Source organism: Bos indicus, chromosome 28, assembly GCF_029378745.1.
Source record: "Bos indicus isolate NIAB-ARS_2022 breed Sahiwal x Tharparkar chromosome 28, NIAB-ARS_B.indTharparkar_mat_pri_1.0, whole genome shotgun sequence".
Taxonomy (NCBI): domain Eukaryota; kingdom Metazoa; phylum Chordata; class Mammalia; order Artiodactyla; family Bovidae; genus Bos; species Bos indicus.
Window position 1 is genome coordinate 26,249,444 of NC_091787.1, and position 18,531 is coordinate 26,267,974.

General features: G+C 53.7%; 1 protein-coding gene across 8 annotated transcripts in view; it reads left to right on the forward strand.

The window, feature by feature from the left end:
• LOC109553917 (collagen alpha-1(XIII) chain) overlaps positions 1 to 18,531 on the forward strand; it is an 83,266-nt gene that overhangs the window by 11,139 nt on the left and 53,596 nt on the right. For 6 of the 8 annotated variants that reach the window (XM_070782193.1, XM_070782195.1, XM_019954223.2 and 3 more), the window contains 7 exons: positions 4,311 to 4,346; positions 5,109 to 5,135; positions 5,746 to 5,772; positions 9,286 to 9,312; positions 10,088 to 10,114; positions 13,134 to 13,199; positions 16,937 to 17,044. In XM_070782193.1, coding sequence (XP_070638294.1) covers positions 4,311 to 4,346; positions 5,109 to 5,135; positions 5,746 to 5,772; positions 9,286 to 9,312; positions 10,088 to 10,114; positions 13,134 to 13,199; positions 16,937 to 17,044 — 318 coding nt within the window. Of the gene's footprint in view, positions 1 to 4,310; positions 4,347 to 5,108; positions 5,136 to 5,745; positions 5,773 to 9,285; positions 9,313 to 10,087; positions 10,115 to 11,963; positions 12,021 to 13,133; positions 13,200 to 16,936; positions 17,045 to 18,531 lie in introns of all 8 variants that reach the window. The other 2 variants (XM_070782192.1, XM_019954230.2) reach the window with 2 other exon arrangements.

An 18,531-nucleotide genomic window follows, 5' to 3' on the forward strand; every position in this document is an offset into this window, starting at 1 on the left:
CTGCATCCTAGATCCTGTGTAGACGATGAAAACCTGACTGCAGCCCGCTTACCCTTTTGCAGAGAGAAACCGCCCTATAGTGATTATAGTCCAGATGGTCAGTGCTTAGCTGGGAACAATTAGGGACACGGAGAGAGGCACCTGACCTGGGGTGAAGGCAGGCAGGGAAGACTTCCAGGAGGAAGAGGTAACTAAACTGTGATCAAGGAGGAGCAGAACTTCCAAGGCAGGTGCAATTCCTGTAAACTACTGGAGAAACGGGCAAAGTTCTTTTTAAAAAATTATTTATTTGGCTGTGTTGAGTCTTAGTTGCGCCACGCAGAGTCTTTCATTGCAGCACACAGACTCTAATTTGGGCACATGGGCTCCGTAGTTGTAGTACTGGAGAAACGGGCAAAGTTCCTTTTAAAAAATTATTTATTTGGCTGTGTTGAGTCTTAGTTGCGCCACGCAGAGTCTTTCATTGCAGCACACAGACTCTAATTTGGGCACATGGGCTCAGTAGTTGTAGCACGTAGGCTTGGTTGCTCCGTGGCATATGGAATCTTAGTTCCTCAACAAAGGATTGGAACCAAGTCCCCTGCATTGTAAGGTGGATTCTTAACCACTGGACCACCAGAGAAGTCCCAGGAAAGTTTCTTCTAGAATGAAGCAAGAGCAAGGATGGTGAGAAGAAGGTTGTCGAGGTGAGCGAGGACCCAATTGTGAAGGACATGATGTCCAGGAGTTGGGACTTTATCCCTGGGGTTATGTTCTGCTAAGCCAGACTTGCAGTTTACAGAGCTCCCCTGATCCTTCCTGCTCCAGCACTGAGCATGTTTAGAAGAGGCTGCAGGTGTGGGGCTGGCTGGAAGGCTTAAAATGGGCTGTGATGAGAGTATTTACAGAATCACAGATTTCCAGAAATCGGCGAATGCTGCACAAAGCAGGGCTCTCTTCCCTATTCTCCCCAGCGTAAGTGTTTACTAGCACAGAGTCCTGTTGAAAAGATAGTCAGCACTGACTTGGGGCGGGGAGGTGGAATGAGGCAGGCTCTGGACAGATTCATGACTGGCCCTCTTTGAGAGGTCAGCCAGGACGGAAGCTTCTCACCATCCAGAAACTTTGGTTTGTCTATGTTGCTTTACCCTACGCACATACAGGCAGGAGAAAGGAAGGGAGAAGTAGACATAGGGATCCACCTGGCTCCCTCTCTTCCCTGGCCTTGAAGAGATTTTAGAAAGCAATGTAAAGCTTATTTCCCTTGTTCTTATATTGGTGTTGTTTAGTCCCTAAGTCATGTCCAGCTCTTTTGCAACCCCACGGACTGTAGCCTGCAAGGCTCCTCTAGGATTTCCCAGGCAATAATACTAGAGCGGGTTGCCATTTCCTTCTCCAGGGGATCTTCCTGACCCAGGGATCAAACCCAGGTCTCCAGCTTTGCAGGCAGATTTTATACTATCTGATCCACCAGGGAAGCCCTTGTTCTTGTATAGAAGGACATGATATTAATCAGCAAATTAATCTACAAATAAATCTATCATCCATAATTTTAACATGATTCTAATACCAGTGAATTTGGGGGTTAGTTAGGAGTTCAGTGAAACAATATTCCATTTCATTTGGAAAAAAATCTTGTAAGAATTTCAGAAACTTTTTGAAAAATAGAGAAAGGGGCATAGGAAGGAGAGGTGTAGTTCTTCTACTAGATAGTAAAACATATTGTAGAAACAGAGCAATTAAAACAACAAACAGAACAGAAATAAAGCTAAATGCATCTTGAAATTTGGTCCATGATAAAGACTTCACTTCCCAATAGAAAAAGAAGATAGATTGTTCAGGAAATGATACTGAGACAACTACAAACAGCTTAGAAATCAGAATAAATTTCAAATGAACAAAATACTTAGATATAAAATGTGCAGCCATAAAATTAGAGGACAAAACATGAGCAAACATTTATATTTCTGAACTGAGGAAGGTCTTTCAAAACATGACCTAAAACCTAGAAGCCATAGGAAAATATTGATATATTTGTTGACATAGATGTAGAGTTTCCATATGGCAGAAAGTATATCATAAAAAAGACAAATGCCAAATTGGAAAGAATATTTGCAACACATATGACTCTAGTTATTATTCTTGTCAAAGAGCTTTACTCAAATCAGTAGGAAAAAGATAAACCATGCAGTAGGAGTTTTTGGTAAAGAATGCACACAGGCAGTTCCCAAATAAATACAGCCAGTCAATAACCATTGGCAGAGATGTCCACCTTCAGCACAGATGTGAAGATCTAGATAGAAATTAAAGTCCAGTTTCAAGCCTCTCCATGTGCCTCCCCAATACCCTACCTCTCAAGGAAGTGGAGTCCCAGTTTCCAGTTGGTCAATGACAACATCCCTCCCAAGATCTCCTGAAAAAGCCTTGGTTAGCCCCAAACTTGGCTCTGGGTTGGAGAGACGCACCCTGCTACCAGGGACGGCTCTGTAATTAGCAAACCATGTGATTATCCCCACCATGTAAATATTATTCGGAGCGGGACTGAAGATGTTTCTTGGAATCCTTTCCTCCTGACCGTTTCTTTGGGCCTCTCAGTGTTCAGCGTAACTGAAAGTTTACACGGGGAGGTTTCCGGGTTTTCTCCTTTGTGCTATTCTTAGCATCACTTATCCTTGAGAGGAGAGAAGCCTGGGCCCTTCTGCTACATGAGTGGCATCTCCACCCTCTTGTCCCTTTGGATGCTTTCCACAAGCCCATCCCAGGCCCGAGGCATGCTCCAGTGTGCTACCCGCCTGACCAGTGCGTGGATTCTGCCCACAGGGACCACCCAGCCTTGTCCCCTGGGCATGTCCCCTGAGCAGAGGCCTCTGGACACTCAAGTCCACAGCTTCAAGGAGGACCCAAGCAGCCCGGAGAGGTTTCATGTTTACAGCAGACGGACCCAGAGAAATCCTCCTCTAGATATAGGGTCTGATTTGAATCTACTGCTTGGCGAGGACAAACCTCCATTGACCCTGAGACGTATCAGATCAAAAGCAACCTTACTGTGTTGTGGTGGCCTTAGGCTCAGTTCAGTTTAACAAATTTCAGTTCAGTTTACCGTGATGATGGCAGCTACCATCTCAATAGGCTCTGAAGATGTAATTGAATGACCCTGTGAGTTTATATAGCTAGTCCCATTCTATAGATGAGGAAACTGAGGCATGAGGAAGATAAGCAGCTTGCTCCAAGTCACACAGCCCTCGGTGGTGGAGACAGGATTAGAACTCAGTCTGCCTGACTCAAAACCCCAGACTTGGGAAGAGACTGAGGCCATCTCAGCCAACAGGAGACTCCAAGCTTAGAGCTAGTCATGTGAAGGATGTGGTGTGTCCAGGGACAGGCAGGTCAGCCAGGGTGCCCAGGCAGAGAGTAGGTGGGAAGGTGAGGCACGAAAGGAGCTAAAGTGGTACATCGGGATGAGATCGAGGCTGACCTTGGAAGATATGTGAGCAAAAGAGAACCCTGGCTAGTTCTTCAAATGGAGAGTGATGGGATCCAGGTTTCTCAACTCTCTATCACCTTGGACCTCCTGGTCACCCCACCCCAACCCTGGATTTGCACAGCCTCAGGCTTCTTCTCACCTCCACTCTTCTCCTTTGTCCTGAATCTGGATCATAAACCACTGGACTGTGACCAATGAACCTGCCTCAAATTTCCAACCTGAATACCGATCTGTGTACTTTGCCCCCTGGGGGAAATGGGCATGATGGCTCTGCATCCCACAAAGATGGGGGGTATCCAGACATTGTCCAACCAGGAGAGCCCCATTAGCCAAGGTGAAGGGACACTGGACAGTGGACAATCTGACCTGTTCTGGCCTGAAAACACATTCCGAAGGTCAGTTCTGATACCCAAACCATCCTTAGATAGGTGGCCATGAGCACCAACTGTGTAAATGAAGAGGACTTGGACAATCACAGTCAAGGAGTTCAGTGTGCTGTAGGTACTGTAGATACAGAGTCCCCAGCATCCTTGCTCCCCACCCTGTTCCCACGTAGGGGTTCAGCGCATCCAGGTGGGCAAGGAGAAGCTCAGGGAGCTACTTCCCAGAAAGACCCAAAGGAGGCTGACCACCCGCTGTCCCCTTTCCCACCCCCAGTCCCTGGAGATTTCCTATGATGGTCCATGTCCATCTTTCCCCAACCTGCCTCCCAGGCTGCGTCTCCCAGGGATGATCACAGCGGAATGGGAGGGAAACCGTGGACCCTCTGGGAGCCCAGGTGAACCAGGCACTAAGGTTTGCTTCCTCGCCTCCTTGCCCATCCTCACTCCTCTCCCACTCTTTTCAGGGTCAGCCGGGCACCCGGGGTTTTCCAGGATTTCCGGTAAGTGGAGAGGACTGGTGAGTTGTGTCTGCGGAGACCCTCGGTCCTGGCTGGGTGATGAACTTCAGGCAGGGCTGGCCCGTCAGCAAGGACCCCCTCCCACTGGCTTTCACAGAAAGCCGCCAAGGAGAGTAGCCTGGTGCTCAACTCACAGTGCAGAAAAGGACTGGGACATCAACGTGGAGCTAGAGGTGCGGCAGGCCAGACAGGCTGCAAGGTCACAGGCTAGGAAGCCCGGCTGGCCCGTGGACTCTGGGGAAGATGATGCATCTTGGGGAAGCCACCTCCAACCTGGCTTTGAGGGTTAATCTGCCTGGGGTGTGGGGCAGTCGGCTGGCCATCTGAATGTCCGGGGAGCCCCTCCTAAGGCCTACGAGAGATTCTGAAAGCAGGATAGGAGGCAGGCCTTTCCCGCAGGCCTCAGGACTGGCTGGCCCTGCTTTCCAGGAACACGCCGTCCACTTTCCTCTAGGGTGAGAAGGATTTTGGTACCAAGGTAACTGCCACCCGTCAGGTGCCAGGCATGGGGCAGGTGGCATTTCATTTACTCCTCACAAAAACCCCATGTGGGAGATTATTTTATTCCCCATTTTAGAATGGGAAGCCAAGGCTTACCTGTTTCATAACAGCCAGTGGTGAAGCAGAGACATGAACCCTACCTTGTTAGAGTCCAGAGCCTGTGTCCTTAACCACCCCCAGGCTGCCTGTCTGCCAGAACGCCTGTGATGCTCAGTCTTCACATCTGGCCTGTTTATCTTTCAGGGTCCCATTGGGCTCGACGGCAAACCGGTGAGTGGCCCCTTTCACACTGTGGGCTCCTCCCCCTCGCTTAGTCCAGATCACTAACCTGGGGTCTTTTAGTCCTTCTACGAGACCCTGACTCCTTAGAAGGCACTTTAGATAAAAATGAATGTTCTTGGGGTGTACAGTCATTGCCAATGAGAAGGGGAAGAAGGGCCATTAGAACGAGTTGTCCCAACCCCCTTGGGTACAAGTCCGTGGCCAAACTGTACCCTCAGCATCTGGAGCAACAGCCGTCCTAGAATTTGCTGATTCCGGGCCTCCTGAAGGAGCTGGAAAGGAATGAGGCAGGGAGAGAAGAGGGCTGGAGAGCTCAACCTGCTATTCTGAAAGGAGCCCGGGCTCTAGCTCACACCCTTGCCCCCCGAACCCTCACCCCAGCACCTCAGGGTGCCTCCTGTGTTCTCCTCAGGGTCTCCCATCCTGGTTGAGCCCCCACACATGCCCAAGTCCATGGGGAGGCTGCTGCCCGTCCAGAGCGCCTCTCTGTTCATTTCAACCCTTTTGACATGGCCGCAGACACAGATGTTCATGAGAGGGGCAGCTGTCGGGGAGGGGGTCCTGATTGCAAACAGCTCACTTGCTCTTCTCCTTCCAGGGCCGGCCGGGACCAAAGGGGGAGATGGTAAGACCAGATCACCCTAACCCTAAGCCTTCTCTCAAGGGTGGGTGGAGGGGTCGGACTGGCCCTCCTGGGCTAACAAACCCTACCCAGCCGAGGGAGTGTCTGCCCCAGGGTCACTCCCCAGCTGGGTGCCACGCATCCCACTTACTCGGCACAGGGAGGAGAGGTGGGCAGGGGGCTTCTCCACCTGAGGAATGAGGAAAGAGAGGTCCAGAGAGCGTCCTTGCTTGGCCAGTGTTACACAGAACTGGCAGCTGGTGTCCCCAAACCATCACTCATGCTCAGCACTCACACTGGGAGCGAGGGGTGTCCATCCAGCACTGTGTCCTGAGCCTGATTTTCTTTTTTAAAAAATAATTTTATTTATTTATTTTTGGCTGTGCTGAGCCTTCGTTGCTGAACAGGCTTTTCTCTAGTTGTGGCAAGCTGGGACTACTCTCTAGTTGCGGTGTGCGGGCTTCTCCATGCAGTGGCTTCTCTTGTTGCCACGTGTGGGCTCTAGGGCTCACAGGCTTCTGCAGTTGCTGCGTGTGAGCTCAGTAGATGCAGCTCCTGGGCTCTAGAGCACAGGCTTAATAGTTGTAGCACACGGGCTTCGTTGCTGCACAGCACATGAGATCCTCCAGGATCAGGGATCAAACCCGTGTCTCCTGCATGGACAGGCAGATTCTTTACTGCTGAGCCACCAGGGAAGCCCTGAGCCTGACATTCTAGTGTTCCCTGCTCCAGGCTGCCCAGGGCTCCAGGCGCTCCTGCCCCAGCCAGGCAGACAGCAGGCCTGGGGAAACACACCACTGTCCCCACCTTCCTCCTGCTCCTTCCCACCTTCTGCAGAGCCTTAACACAGTCCATGCAACCCCAGAAGTAATGATGATGGTCATCAGCTGGGCACTGTGCCCTAATCCTCATAATAACAGCTTATCGTCCTCCACTCTATAGAAGGGGAGATAGAGGCTCAGGGTGGTTGAGTATAGTGCTCAAGGCTACACAGCTCATAAGTAATAGAATGGGATTGAGACCCACATGGTAGGATCTTACCCTCCACCATGCCTCCTTTTGCTACCAGGGTTCTTTGTTTAGAAAGAAAAGGACCCTTCTAAGGGGCTCCTCCTCCTGCCCTCCCTCTGCCCCACCCCAGTTAACCACCCATGAATCTTCCCTGTCTGTTCTAGAGTCAGAACAAATTTGAGTGTGGGGGGGAAGGGTGAGGCCATCACTTCTACCACGAACCCACATCGGTGTGATAGATCCCCCTTCTGCCTCATGGTCATCCATCAAAATCCAACAGGCCACAGAGCCATTAGGCTCCTGTTTGGCTTGGCACAGGGACCCCAAGCTATTAATTCCACATGCCATCTAGTGTCATTATCTTGGCCTGCTGATCAGCTGACCATCTCCCACTCTCCTCCCTTCCCGGATGGTTTACCATCCGTCGGGCGTCCAGCTTGAGGGCTAGGGCTTACCACACACCCCCCCCACCCCGCTTAACCTGTGTCCTCACCTGTCAAAAGGGGGTCACCTCTGCCCCACCCACCTCCTAGTAGCCCTGAGAACCTGATGTAAGGTGTAGACAGGATCAGGGTCCCACCAGTGGTGTAAAGGAGAACCAGGACTCTGAATTCACGTCTTGTCCCACCACTCACAGGGCTGTTGTAAGGTGCGAGGAGTTAATTCGCATCAAGCGTTTCAAACAGTGCCTGGCCCAGAGGAAACACCGCCAGCGGCACACTGCCCTGACCCCGACCCGTCCTAAGGGGGCAGCCTCAAGAGCTCGTTGGTGCCAGGTGTTGCTCGACCTTGAAATACTTAAAAGAAACTCGAAACTCAGATTTTTGTCGTACTCTCCATGCTCTTTGGTATTGGCAGTTAATTGAAATAAAAGTGTGTGGGTTCAGCAGAATATCCCCGGGGACCGTGATTGTCCCATGGGCCACCATTTGGGATGTCCAGACTCAATCCTCCATGTGTCTGCAGTCCCAAACCTTCGGGTTATTTTGCTGGGTCCCTGGACCTCCCTCTCTCATCATACTCCTCTCTCTGTCCCCAGGGAAGGTGGCCTGGTCCCCTCAGTTCAGTCCCCTTCCAGATGCATCATAGTCTGTTGAACTTGATACTAAACACCTGGTCAACCGCATGGGCTGGGATGCCAATGGTTTGTCCCAAAGACCACTTGTCCGTTCCCACAACCTCCTGGGAACCTCTCAGTTTGGTAATTGGCCCAGTTAGCAAGTCAGGGACAAAAGGAGGCCTTTCATCCACCCAGATGGATCTGTCCCCCATCCTGAGGTCTCCAAGCCCTACAGAGACGCCTGGCAGACAGGCCCTCACAGGCCCTAGGATGGTGGCTGGAAGGGACCTCAGAGCCCCAGGGGCTGGGGCACTGCCTGTGACTCCAGCCACGTTCGGAAGCCCTGCCCCCCGGGGTTCCAACTCAGTTCAGAGCACGCAGCAGGGTGGACGCAGCTGGACCTCCACAGTCCCAGTGCTGCCACCGCTCACTGAGCCACAGGGCCTCGTCTCCATCACCTCATCCCGGAGAAGGAGCGATGCCAGCGCCTTCCTCTCAGGCCAGCGTGGGCGTGAGCTCAGCATGTCCCAAAGCCTGCCCCCGAGGGAGTCTTCAAAACAAGGGGCGCCTTCGCTCTCCCTCTCCGCTCCACACCAGCCAAGCGTGAGGCCTCCTCAGCCCTGGCCTCAGGTCAGGCCCCTAAGAGAGCCAGCCGGACGCTGCATTCTCCTCAGAGAACTGGGGTCCATCCTGAACCCAGGCTCATTTCTCAGCCTTGCGAGCTTTTGACCAGACCCCTTGGAGGGGAGCTCTGAGGCCCTTACATTCCTCCAAGGAATCCAGAACACAGAGATGAAATTCCTGCTGCTTCTCTTTGGCCAAAATTTCCTCCAAAGTTCCTGATGTCTGGAACACTGCCCCAGCCCCCATGTCCCCAGAAGCCCTTCTGGCTCAGTGGGTTTGATGCTGAGGCTGCGGAGGATAGGAGTTAGAATGTGCTTTCGGTTCTGAGAGGAGATAGCCTGAGAGTGCAGGGCGTCTGGCAGTAGCAGAGCCCTGTCCCGCACGCCCACGCAGCCTCCTCTGTGGCCAGCCCACAAGATGCTGGCAGGTGCAGGGATAAGTGAAAGATGACACCTGTTCTTCATCGTAGTCAAGTGCGGGGAGCAGGGCACACCTAGTCATGTCTGCGGGTGGATGAAGAAGCTGGGCCACAACAGCTGGACTGTCTCGGGCCCAGGAAGACTAGACATGGGTGGCTAAGCCCGGCCTTTGGGACTCAGGCCTTTCAAAAAGTTTCTTGCGCAACCCCATGCAGGCCCGCATGACTGATTCCACCCGTCTTCTTTGTTCCACTCACCTGTGCGTGTTTCTGTCCCTAAGGGTCTGGTGGGTCCCTGGGGACAGCTGGTTGGTATCTCACCCCAGGGCTTTCCAGCAGAGAGGCTTTGGGCCCTGAGTCCTGAGCCTCGGTTTCTGACTCTCTCATTTCCATCTCTTTGTAGGGACCTCAAGGACAAAAGGGAGAAAAGGTAAGCCGATGGGGGTTTTCTAGAATTTTCATCTCAAGAAGCAGTCTTCCAACAGGTTGAAAGGGTTATTTTCAAACTTCAGTTTTTATCAACAGAAGCAGGGAACCCTCTGTGGCACTCAGTGTATGAGAGAGAAGGGAGGCTGCCCTGGGTGGGGGTCTTTTCTTGAGGGAAGGGGACAGCCTGGAGCCTGGCCCTTCTCAGCCTCTTTCTCTACACATCCCACCTGCCACCTGCATAGTATTTCTGACCACCTCCCATGAGCCTCTAGGATTTCAGGGGGTCCGTTTTGTAAACTCCTGGCTTGGCCCTCTTCCCAGCCTTCTATGTGCTCTGTCTCCTTGAATTTCTGATGGGGGCTCTGCTGGGCTTGCTCCCAAATGAATGGTGCAGGGACCTGGCACCCCAGCTCAAAGAAGGCATGTCTGAGGGCTCTGTTGCCCTTGCCTCGGTGTCTGCTATTCCCATCCAGGGACTCCTGTTTAGGGCCCACCCAGAGGATGGACCTTTCCGGAAGATACTCCCAGCCAGGCATGGAGCACAACCCCTGACTCCACCGTCATGGCACACGATGTATGGTGGCAGAGTCCTGCCCTTGGCTCCTTGGGGCCACATGAAGGCAGGCCCTGGGGGTTTCTTCCCCGCTGCCAAGCAGGCATGAGGGAGGGAATGTGTGTGTGGTGTGTGTGGTGTGTCCCTGGGTCCTGAGGTTGCCCCCCAGGGTCCACCTCCCAACAAGTGTCTAACACCTCCTCTCCTTCCCTCTCTTCCCCAGGGTCAGTGTGGCGAGTACCCACACCGGGTAAGTGAACCCCGAAAACTGATCCATCCCTGGGTCACAGCCCCCAGCTTAGCCTCCTCTTCCCTACAGTGCTTGGGGCCGGGCGCACACAGATCCTCTGCACTCAGCAGACAGAGCAGCACCATGATGGGGGCAGTGCGTCTGGCCGGCCCCAGGGTTGTGCCTGGTGATCAGCGTGTGTGTGTTTGTGCAGAGCTATGTGTCTCTGTGTATCTACCCCCGCACTGGCTGGGGCTGGGAGCCCCCAGCATGCGTGTATCTGGAGTTCCAAGTGCCTGGCTGTGCGCTCCTCTGCAAGTGGCCTTCAACATAAGGCTGTGCAACTTGTGTGAGTCTGGGTCTGGCTCCCTACCCGGCGTTTCTGTGTGTCTGTCTGTCTGGCCGGCTGCCCGGCTGTCTGCCTGCCCTGGCCAAATCACAGGGACTTTTGGGTTAGTCATTGCTTCAGATGACCCAGACCTGCATGCTGGGAGATAGTTGGAAGCTGACTGTCAGTGCAAGAGTGAAGTCTTTGTTTTGCCTAAGAGTCAAGGCAGCCGCTCCAAGTGCGGTGGGGCTCTCAGGCTAGTGTCCTGGTCTTCCCCACCCCCAATCCAGTTCCTCCGTTCCCTTGCTGCATGCCAGGATACGGAGCCCAAAGCCTGCTGAAGTCCTGTTGAGGGCCCTCAGATGTGTGCACTAACTAACGTTGAGAGCCACTCTTGTGGGGGGCGCTGAGGAGAGGCGGGGGGGAATGAAGGTGCAAGAGCCCCAGTGAGCTGGGACACCCCTCATTTTGTGGATTGCCCTCGCCACTCTCAGCCCCGGGCAGCGGGGACCGGCATGACAGGCATCTTTAGGTGTCCATCCCCCTGTCGCGGGCAGCCTTGTGCCCCCCAACACACACAGTGTGGCCACCCTGGCTATCCACCCCTGCCAGGCAGGGGGCTTGAGGGAGTGGAGAGAAAGACTAGTCAGACTCTGAGTCAACCAACCTGGCTCCAAAAGGCCCCAGGAGGGCCTTGCTAGGTGCTGACCTCTGGTTCCCAGGCCAGAGAGAGGCTGGGGGCAGGGTGCAGCCTTGAATGTGAGCGGCTGGGGTAGGGATGAGGCCAAGGCTGAGTAGGGGGCTCAGGCAGGCCGGCGGCAGTGCAGACAGAGCCAGCTTGGCGGCGGCATGTGCTCCAGGGAGTCAGGGGCCCTGGTGTTCCGGCCAGCCTGATCCCGATACAATAATAGAAGGTCAGCTGTGTTTATTTGAAACGATGGGCTCACAGGATTGTTATGTTACCCGAAAGAAAGACAGCATCCCCCAGCAGCAAAGACAACACAACTGCAGCCGCTTTGACAGTGTGTCCTTAGCTCTGAGCGTGGGGCAGGGAGAAGGGAGGGACTCTGCCCTTGAGCCCAACCCAGGAAGAGGGAGCCAGCAGGGATGGCAGGCCCCAGCACACCTTGGCCACAGGCTGCAGAGAAACCCAGGGTTATGACTGCGCCAGGGTGTAACAAGTCAGGCTGGGTGAGAGTGGAGTTGGGGATCCAGCTGATGGGCAGGGCAAGGCAGCTGGCACCTTCCATTCATCTGGAAGTGGGTAGGAAAGCAGGGTGTTTCTCGGGTAGGGGGGCTGTTGCCTTTCTGAGGGGTCTGCAGGCCTGAGCGGGGTGGCAGGCCTCCCAACCTATGAGATACATGATCGAGGTGGTCTGAGCCTCTGTGCCAGCCTGCAGCATCCCCAGGGAGAGAGGGGTAGGCCGGGTGGACAGGGGGTGTCTGGGATGCCCTGGGACTGGGAGCTGGTATCTGAGCCTGGCACTCACTCTTCCTGTTGCCCTGTCTCCCCTCAACCCCCTACCCTTAACCCCACCCCAGGAGCACCTAAGTGGCTCTCTAGCAGCTCTGCGCTCCAACCAGATAATTATTCTGAAGGTTTGTAGGTTCTGGAAGGTCTCTGGGCCCCTCTGGTGACAGGCTCCATGGACACAGAGCCCAATATTGCACATCCCCAGGCCCCAGTGAGAAGGCTGGGGCTCCTTGCGAAGCAGCTACCCACCAAGGTGGCAGTGACCCAGAAAGGCCGTGACTGGGCTCCCGGGTCCCTGGCTGGGTGCATCCTCAGCCCAAGCAGTCCTTGCTTCCTAATGCTCCTCCCAGCCACCTTGTGCGAGCTACAATGCTTTCAGAAACAAGAGGTGGATTATATGCCCTCTGTTTTCACATGGGTTCTAACCTCTTCCTAAAGCTGTGGGTGCTCAACTCCACTGGATAGAGAGGCTGGAAACAGACAGAATTTCCAGAAATGAAAATTGCGTTAGCTAACATGATTGCCTCTCCCCGCCCCACCCCCACAAAAAAGTGCTTGAACATGCCAGAGACGTCTTTGTCCAGCCTCGATGTTCCAAGCCCCTGGGTGAGACCTCAGTAACACTTAGCTGGTGCCCACACTGGTCACACCCTCCTGCTCAGCCCCCAGGATCCGGGCTCGGCTCTGCCCTTGACCATCTTCCCCAGATTTGCTGACACCAGCCCTTCTCGTCCAGCTGAAAAAAGAACCCAGGGGTGGCTGCCCACCAGCCTGGCTTCAAGTACCAATTTAGGCTGATCCTGTGGCTCCCAAATCAGAGCCTCAGAGTCTGTTCCCCTCAGCCCTGCAGCCTCTGTCCACGACCAGGGACCGTGGGCCTGGCAGTGCAACGTTGGGCCGTGTGTCCGGAGGCCTCTGTGGCCCGGCTTGGCTATGGAGGGCAGGCCTGGCTGGGGAGGCCCCTCCCTACTGGGGAGTGCTGCTGCCAACGCCCCGAGGGCTTGCCTCCTTCCACGGATGGGGTGCCTTCCAAGAGCAAGCTCAGCACTGCACCCACAAGCCTCGAGCGGCCCGTCCATGCCCTCCCTCCAGTGCCTCACACCCGCTAATCTCTCTTCTCTCTTCCTTTCCTCCCTCCCCCTCGGCCACCCTGCCTTCCTGGTGGACTTTTGACCCTCCTGAACACCTGCGATCTTTGGCCTCTGCCCTCTGGCCTTCCAACTCATCTTTCTCCTCAGCTGCTGCCTCTCCTCAATTCAGTGCGGCTGGCTCCACCCCCAGTCATTAAAAGGCGGACCTTCCAGGTAGACACCTCCCTTGGCCAGACCACACGGGGCTTCCCAGGGGCTGGCAAGTCTCTGGGCCCTGACGAACCAGCTGGGGCTGTGACAGTGAAAGTCACTCAGTCATGTCTGACTCTTTGCGACCCTATGGACTGTAGCCCACCAGGCTCCTCCGCCCATGGGATTTCCCAGGCAAGAATACTGGAGTGGGTGGCCATTCCCTTCTCCAGGGGATCTTCCTGACCCAGGGATCAAACCTGGGTCTCCTGCATTACAGGCAGATTCTTTACCATCTGAGCCACCGGGGCTGTTGGCAAAAGCAGAATCTCACTGCACTCCCATTGCATTAAATTAGACAAAGACGGACCTACAAATGCCATACACGTGGAAATGCACAACACCCAGGCCCAGCAGCTTCAACCACTGTCTCACTGTCACTGCTCACAACAGCCAGCAAAGCAGCCGCCACTGTGTGCCAGGCACCAGGCCATGCGTTTTCCAGCCTGCTTTCGTTTACATTCTCACAATGGTTGTATGAGTTAGGCATGATCATCCTTGTTTCACAGATGAGCAAATCAGGCTCAGAGATGTTAAGTAAGTTGCCTGAGGTCACACAGCCAGTAAACTGCAGAGCACCCACATTCTCCGACTCTTACTAGTTATGCAATTTGGGGCGAATTACTTCACCTTTCTGTGCCTCCGTTTTCTCATCTGTAAAATGAGAATAATGATGGTTCCTACTGTATAGGGTTATTGTGTATGCAGAGCACTGGAAATACTTCCTGGCAGTTTAAGCGCTGAAGTTAAATTGAGGCTCAGAGAGGTGAATTTGTACCCAAGGTGGCACAAACAGCAAGAGAGAGTGGGAACTGGCAGTCGAGTCTTCAGACCCCACACCCAGGGCTCTCTCAGTTGGACCTACACCCTTTATATTTAGAAATGCAGATTGCTTAGCATCTGATCACTTGTAACCTGAGTTTGAGAAGCAAGGGAATTTGCAGAGGAAATGTAGCCCACAACCAACAGGTGTAATCATTGTGAGCAACTGCTTCCTTCGTCCTGCCTTACTAAGCCAAGGAGGCTGGGATAGGACCAGATCACAAAGAACAAAGAGCAAGAGACCACAGACCCAGGGATCTAGGCAAAGGCATTGCAGCTTGATGCCAGGCCAGGAATTCCATGGCTGCCACCCGCACCCCTAGCCTTGCTCACACTGGGGGTCAGAGGTAACCCCCAAGGTCGCAGGAGTGCTGGAAGTGGCAGGGCTCTGAGATGCTCTCTGAAAGCCTGACAGCAGGGCCTGGAGCCACCATCTGGCCTGACTCCGGAGCCCAGGGGCCTGAATGTTCAGGTATCTGATTGAACAAGGCTGAAAAATCACTCCAATTAATGGCTAAAAATACAGAGGGACACATGACACGTGTGCTACCCAAGCCTCCGTATCCCATTACACCAGCCAGATCCTCGAGAGCCTCCATGTGCTCTGAGCGCTTACCCAACGCCTGGTTATTCAGGGGGCTCACTGGCAGCTCAGAGAAGCACCAGGCCCACCCCACTCTCAGCCACCCCTACCCATGTCAGACTCCATTTCAGGAGAGCTGAGTCCCTGCTCTCAGAGTGGCCATTTGCCTCGGCCCCCCTCACCCACCTCCTGGCCCTAGTTGCACTGACTGCTGTGTGTTGAGCCCTTGCTGGGCTCCAAGCTCTGTTGTGAGAATTCTACACGGATTATCCCATGTAATCCCACACGGGCCACCAGGAGTGGAACTGGCATCCTCATCTCCACCTTACAGAAGAAACTGAGCGGGGCCAAGGCATGCTACTGCCTCCCTTTTCAAGAGCAGGAGGAGGATACACCAGAGCTTTCTGTGCTGCCCTGACCTGATTTCTGAAGTAGAGAGAGAATAGGGACCCCTGTCTTTCCTGCTGCAGATTCTGCCTTGAGAATAAGGTTTTTATTCTGTCAGCCACCGTGGGACACAAAAAGGCTTGTCCATTTCCAATCAATAAACCAATATTGATTTCACAGGCTCTGTAAGATGTTTAAACATTGGGTTTAACATTAGTTGAAAAAAATGATGTGTTTAGCAGATGGCATTGAAGGTCATTGCCAAAGTGCAGAAATTTGGATGGTAAGCAATTCTTGCTGGGGGCTTATTTGGAATGAATAGAAAAGTCTAGAGTTCTGGGTTTTGATTCCAGTTCCCCCCAAATTGTCCGTGTGACCTTAGTCAGGGTGCTCAACTTCTCTGAGCCTCCATTTTCTCTTCTGTAAAATGGGACTTGTGACCCATCTCTGCAGCTGCCTTCTCCACCATGGACTCTCCGAGCCCTTAAGTGGATTCTTAGAGGGTGTGGCAGGATGTAGCTCAGGCCAAAAGTGGCATTGCTGGTGACCTCTGTCCTAGGATATCCCATTGGAGAGATGGTTCAAGCAGATGCTGCTAAAATCTGAGTTCCCATTCTGAGGTCATGCACTCCTATTTATAATATGGGGTTTGCAGCAAGCATCATCAGGCCCCTTTTCTATGTACAGTGTCATAAAGGATTACTGAGATCACACTGAGAAGGGCGGGCTGGCCTGCAGTCTGGCCACCTGGGTCTCCTGCATCCCAGCCTGGAGCACTCACACCTGCCAGACTCTTCTACTCGAATCTGTCTGCAGGGCTGGACCCCTCAGCAAGAGCTGAACCCAGAACCTCCCCGGAGAGGTCGTGGAGAAAGCAACCTAACGACACTGGTCTGCACAGATTGCGGATGACACGGGCTGGCCGCCAGCCCTGAGAGCTGGGTCACGTGGACCAGGCTGTCTCCTCCTCCTCACGATCCCACCCCTGCCTCCCTGGGCTCTGGGTCCACCCTGGGCACCTGCGTGGGGTGGGGTGACAAAGGCTTCAGGATAAGGAAAAAGAATAGTAATAGCGACTCCAGAAAGGCACGAAGCACTTTACACCTTCAAAACTCAACCAGACAAAGGGCTGCAAACTCAACTGTCCTCTGAGGTCAGGCACAGATCACACAAGTGATAAAGCAGGCTGCACACAGAATGGTTTGGACGGGTGGGGCCTGAGGGACCCGGAGAGCCCAGCTGATGGCGGCCCCCGAGGAATGTGGGTCTAGCTGGCCCAGGCTCCATTTTTTTCAGCAGAAGCTACCAAGCCATATATATATATATTTTTTTTTTTTTTTACATAAAATCTCTTGCCCAATTGTTTGGTGAGCTAAGCAAAATTCTGTGGCCTCTGACCTAAGGACTCAGTTGATCCTCTGGGCCAGATAATCAAAGACGGCAAAATGTGACAGGAAACAAGGAAAGGCTGTTCTCATCTGACGGCTGGGAGGCCAGGGCGCAGAGATGGTGGGCTCGTCACACGCAGGGAGGCGTCGAGGCAGGCCGAGGCTGCCGGCCACCTCGGCTGGACCCTGGTCATCCGACCAACCTGGGAACAGGACTTTGGCTGGACCGGGGGGCACTCACCCGCTCCTCCGCCTCTGCCACCGCAGCGGGGCTCTGCCCTGGGGACCAACAGCCCACGCAGCAAATCCTCTCTGGAAGCCTCTCCTCTGGAGGCCTAATGTCTTGTCCACCTGCTCACCGCCACCGGCCTCTGCATGCGTCACCACCACCACACCGTCACCTCACACCACGCCGCCTCCCCCAGAGTCCACGGCAGGGCCTCACCGGGTGCATGGCACTGGGGCGGGACGGTTCCGCAGCCCAGGGCTCTCTCTCTGACACTTGTTTCCACCAACCTCAGGGTGAACAGGGCCAGGCTGGCATCCAAGGCCCACCAGGGCCACCAGGCCCTCCCGGACCGAGTGGACCTCTGGGGCACCCAGGACTGCCAGGGCCCATGGGGCCACCAGTAAGTACCCCTCCTGCTTCCCACCAGCTCCTCTCCTTCAAGATTCACCCCCTGAATTCTCTGGAAGTTTGGGAACTGGGTAACCGATGGGACTCTGGGCCCCCGCTGAAAGGGCAGAAGCACATTGGCAAGGCTGCGGGACGTGGCTGGCCCCGTCCCTGTGGGAGCTGCCCATCCCGTCACGCTCACCAGTTGCTCTCTGGTTCTGAAAACACGTAATGGGACCATGTGTTCCACTTCAGCCACTGCCTCCCAGGGGGGAAACCCTGAGCAGGCCTGTCTCTCCCAGCCTCAGGAGAGAGGAGCTTGGAGAGAAAGTTCCCGGGACCACTCTGATGGATGTCCCCTGCCCCCTGGGCTTAGGAAAACTCGAGCTGGGACAAACTGTCCTAAAGGAGATAGCAAGGGGGCATCTGATGGCCTAACAGACACGCCTTTGCTGGTGTGTGTGGATTTCCCACTCCCAGGCCACCTTCCAACCAAGTTACACACCCGGTCAGGCAAAAGGACCCTGCCTCGAGCCTGGGGATTGGACCACTGCCAGGAGGGGCCCAGGGAAGCCAACAGACACCCCTCTGGGCAAGACCACACTCAGGCAATAGGTCAGTCCCAGTGTCCACCGGGTCATCTGCTTGCAAGCTCTAGCCAAGCCCCAACTCTTTCTCAGCCCTATTTCATGCAAGAAAGCACCAAGGCAGAGTAACTCAGAAAACCCTGGACTTCTTCTTTAGAGAAAATGCATCTCTACCCAGAGCTAAGACCAACGTCAGCAGTTATTAGAGGCAGAGGGACACAGTCTGTTTGATAATGTTTTTTCCACGTGGCTTTTTTTGTTTAAGTGTTTTTCTTTCTTATGACAAAAGCATCATATATCCATTGTGAAAAATTTGGAACATAGACGAAGAAAAAGTTTTAAACTGTCTGCTTTCCCATATCCAGGCTTCCCCATCATTAACGCTGGGGAGAGTCCTTTCCATTTTTCTCCTTAGACTTCTCGGCACATAAATGTTTTTCAGGTCGGTGACGTTTTGAATAACTTAACACTTGGTATCCTGTTACTCTTTTCACTTAATCTCATACACCATGCCCTTTCTTACATCAGGAGTCTCCCATGATACAGATTTTAGGACTGCTGGGTCTCTTTACAATGTAGTTAATGGGTTCCCTTCTGTAATGCTGCTACTGCTACTAAGTCGTTTCAGTCGTGTCCGACTCTGTGCGACCCCATAGATGGCAGCCCACCGGGCTCTGCTGTCCCTGGGATTCTCCAGGCAAGAACACTGGAGTGGGTTGCCATTTCCTTCTCCAATGCATGAAAGTGAAAAGTGAAAATGAAGTCGCTCAGTTACGTCCAACTCTTCGCGACCCCATGGACTGCAGCCTACCAGGCTCCTCCATCCATGCGATTCTCCAGGCAAGAGTACTGGAGTGGGGTGCCATTGCCTTCTGTAATATACATCCTTAAACATAAATGTGTGTGCATATCT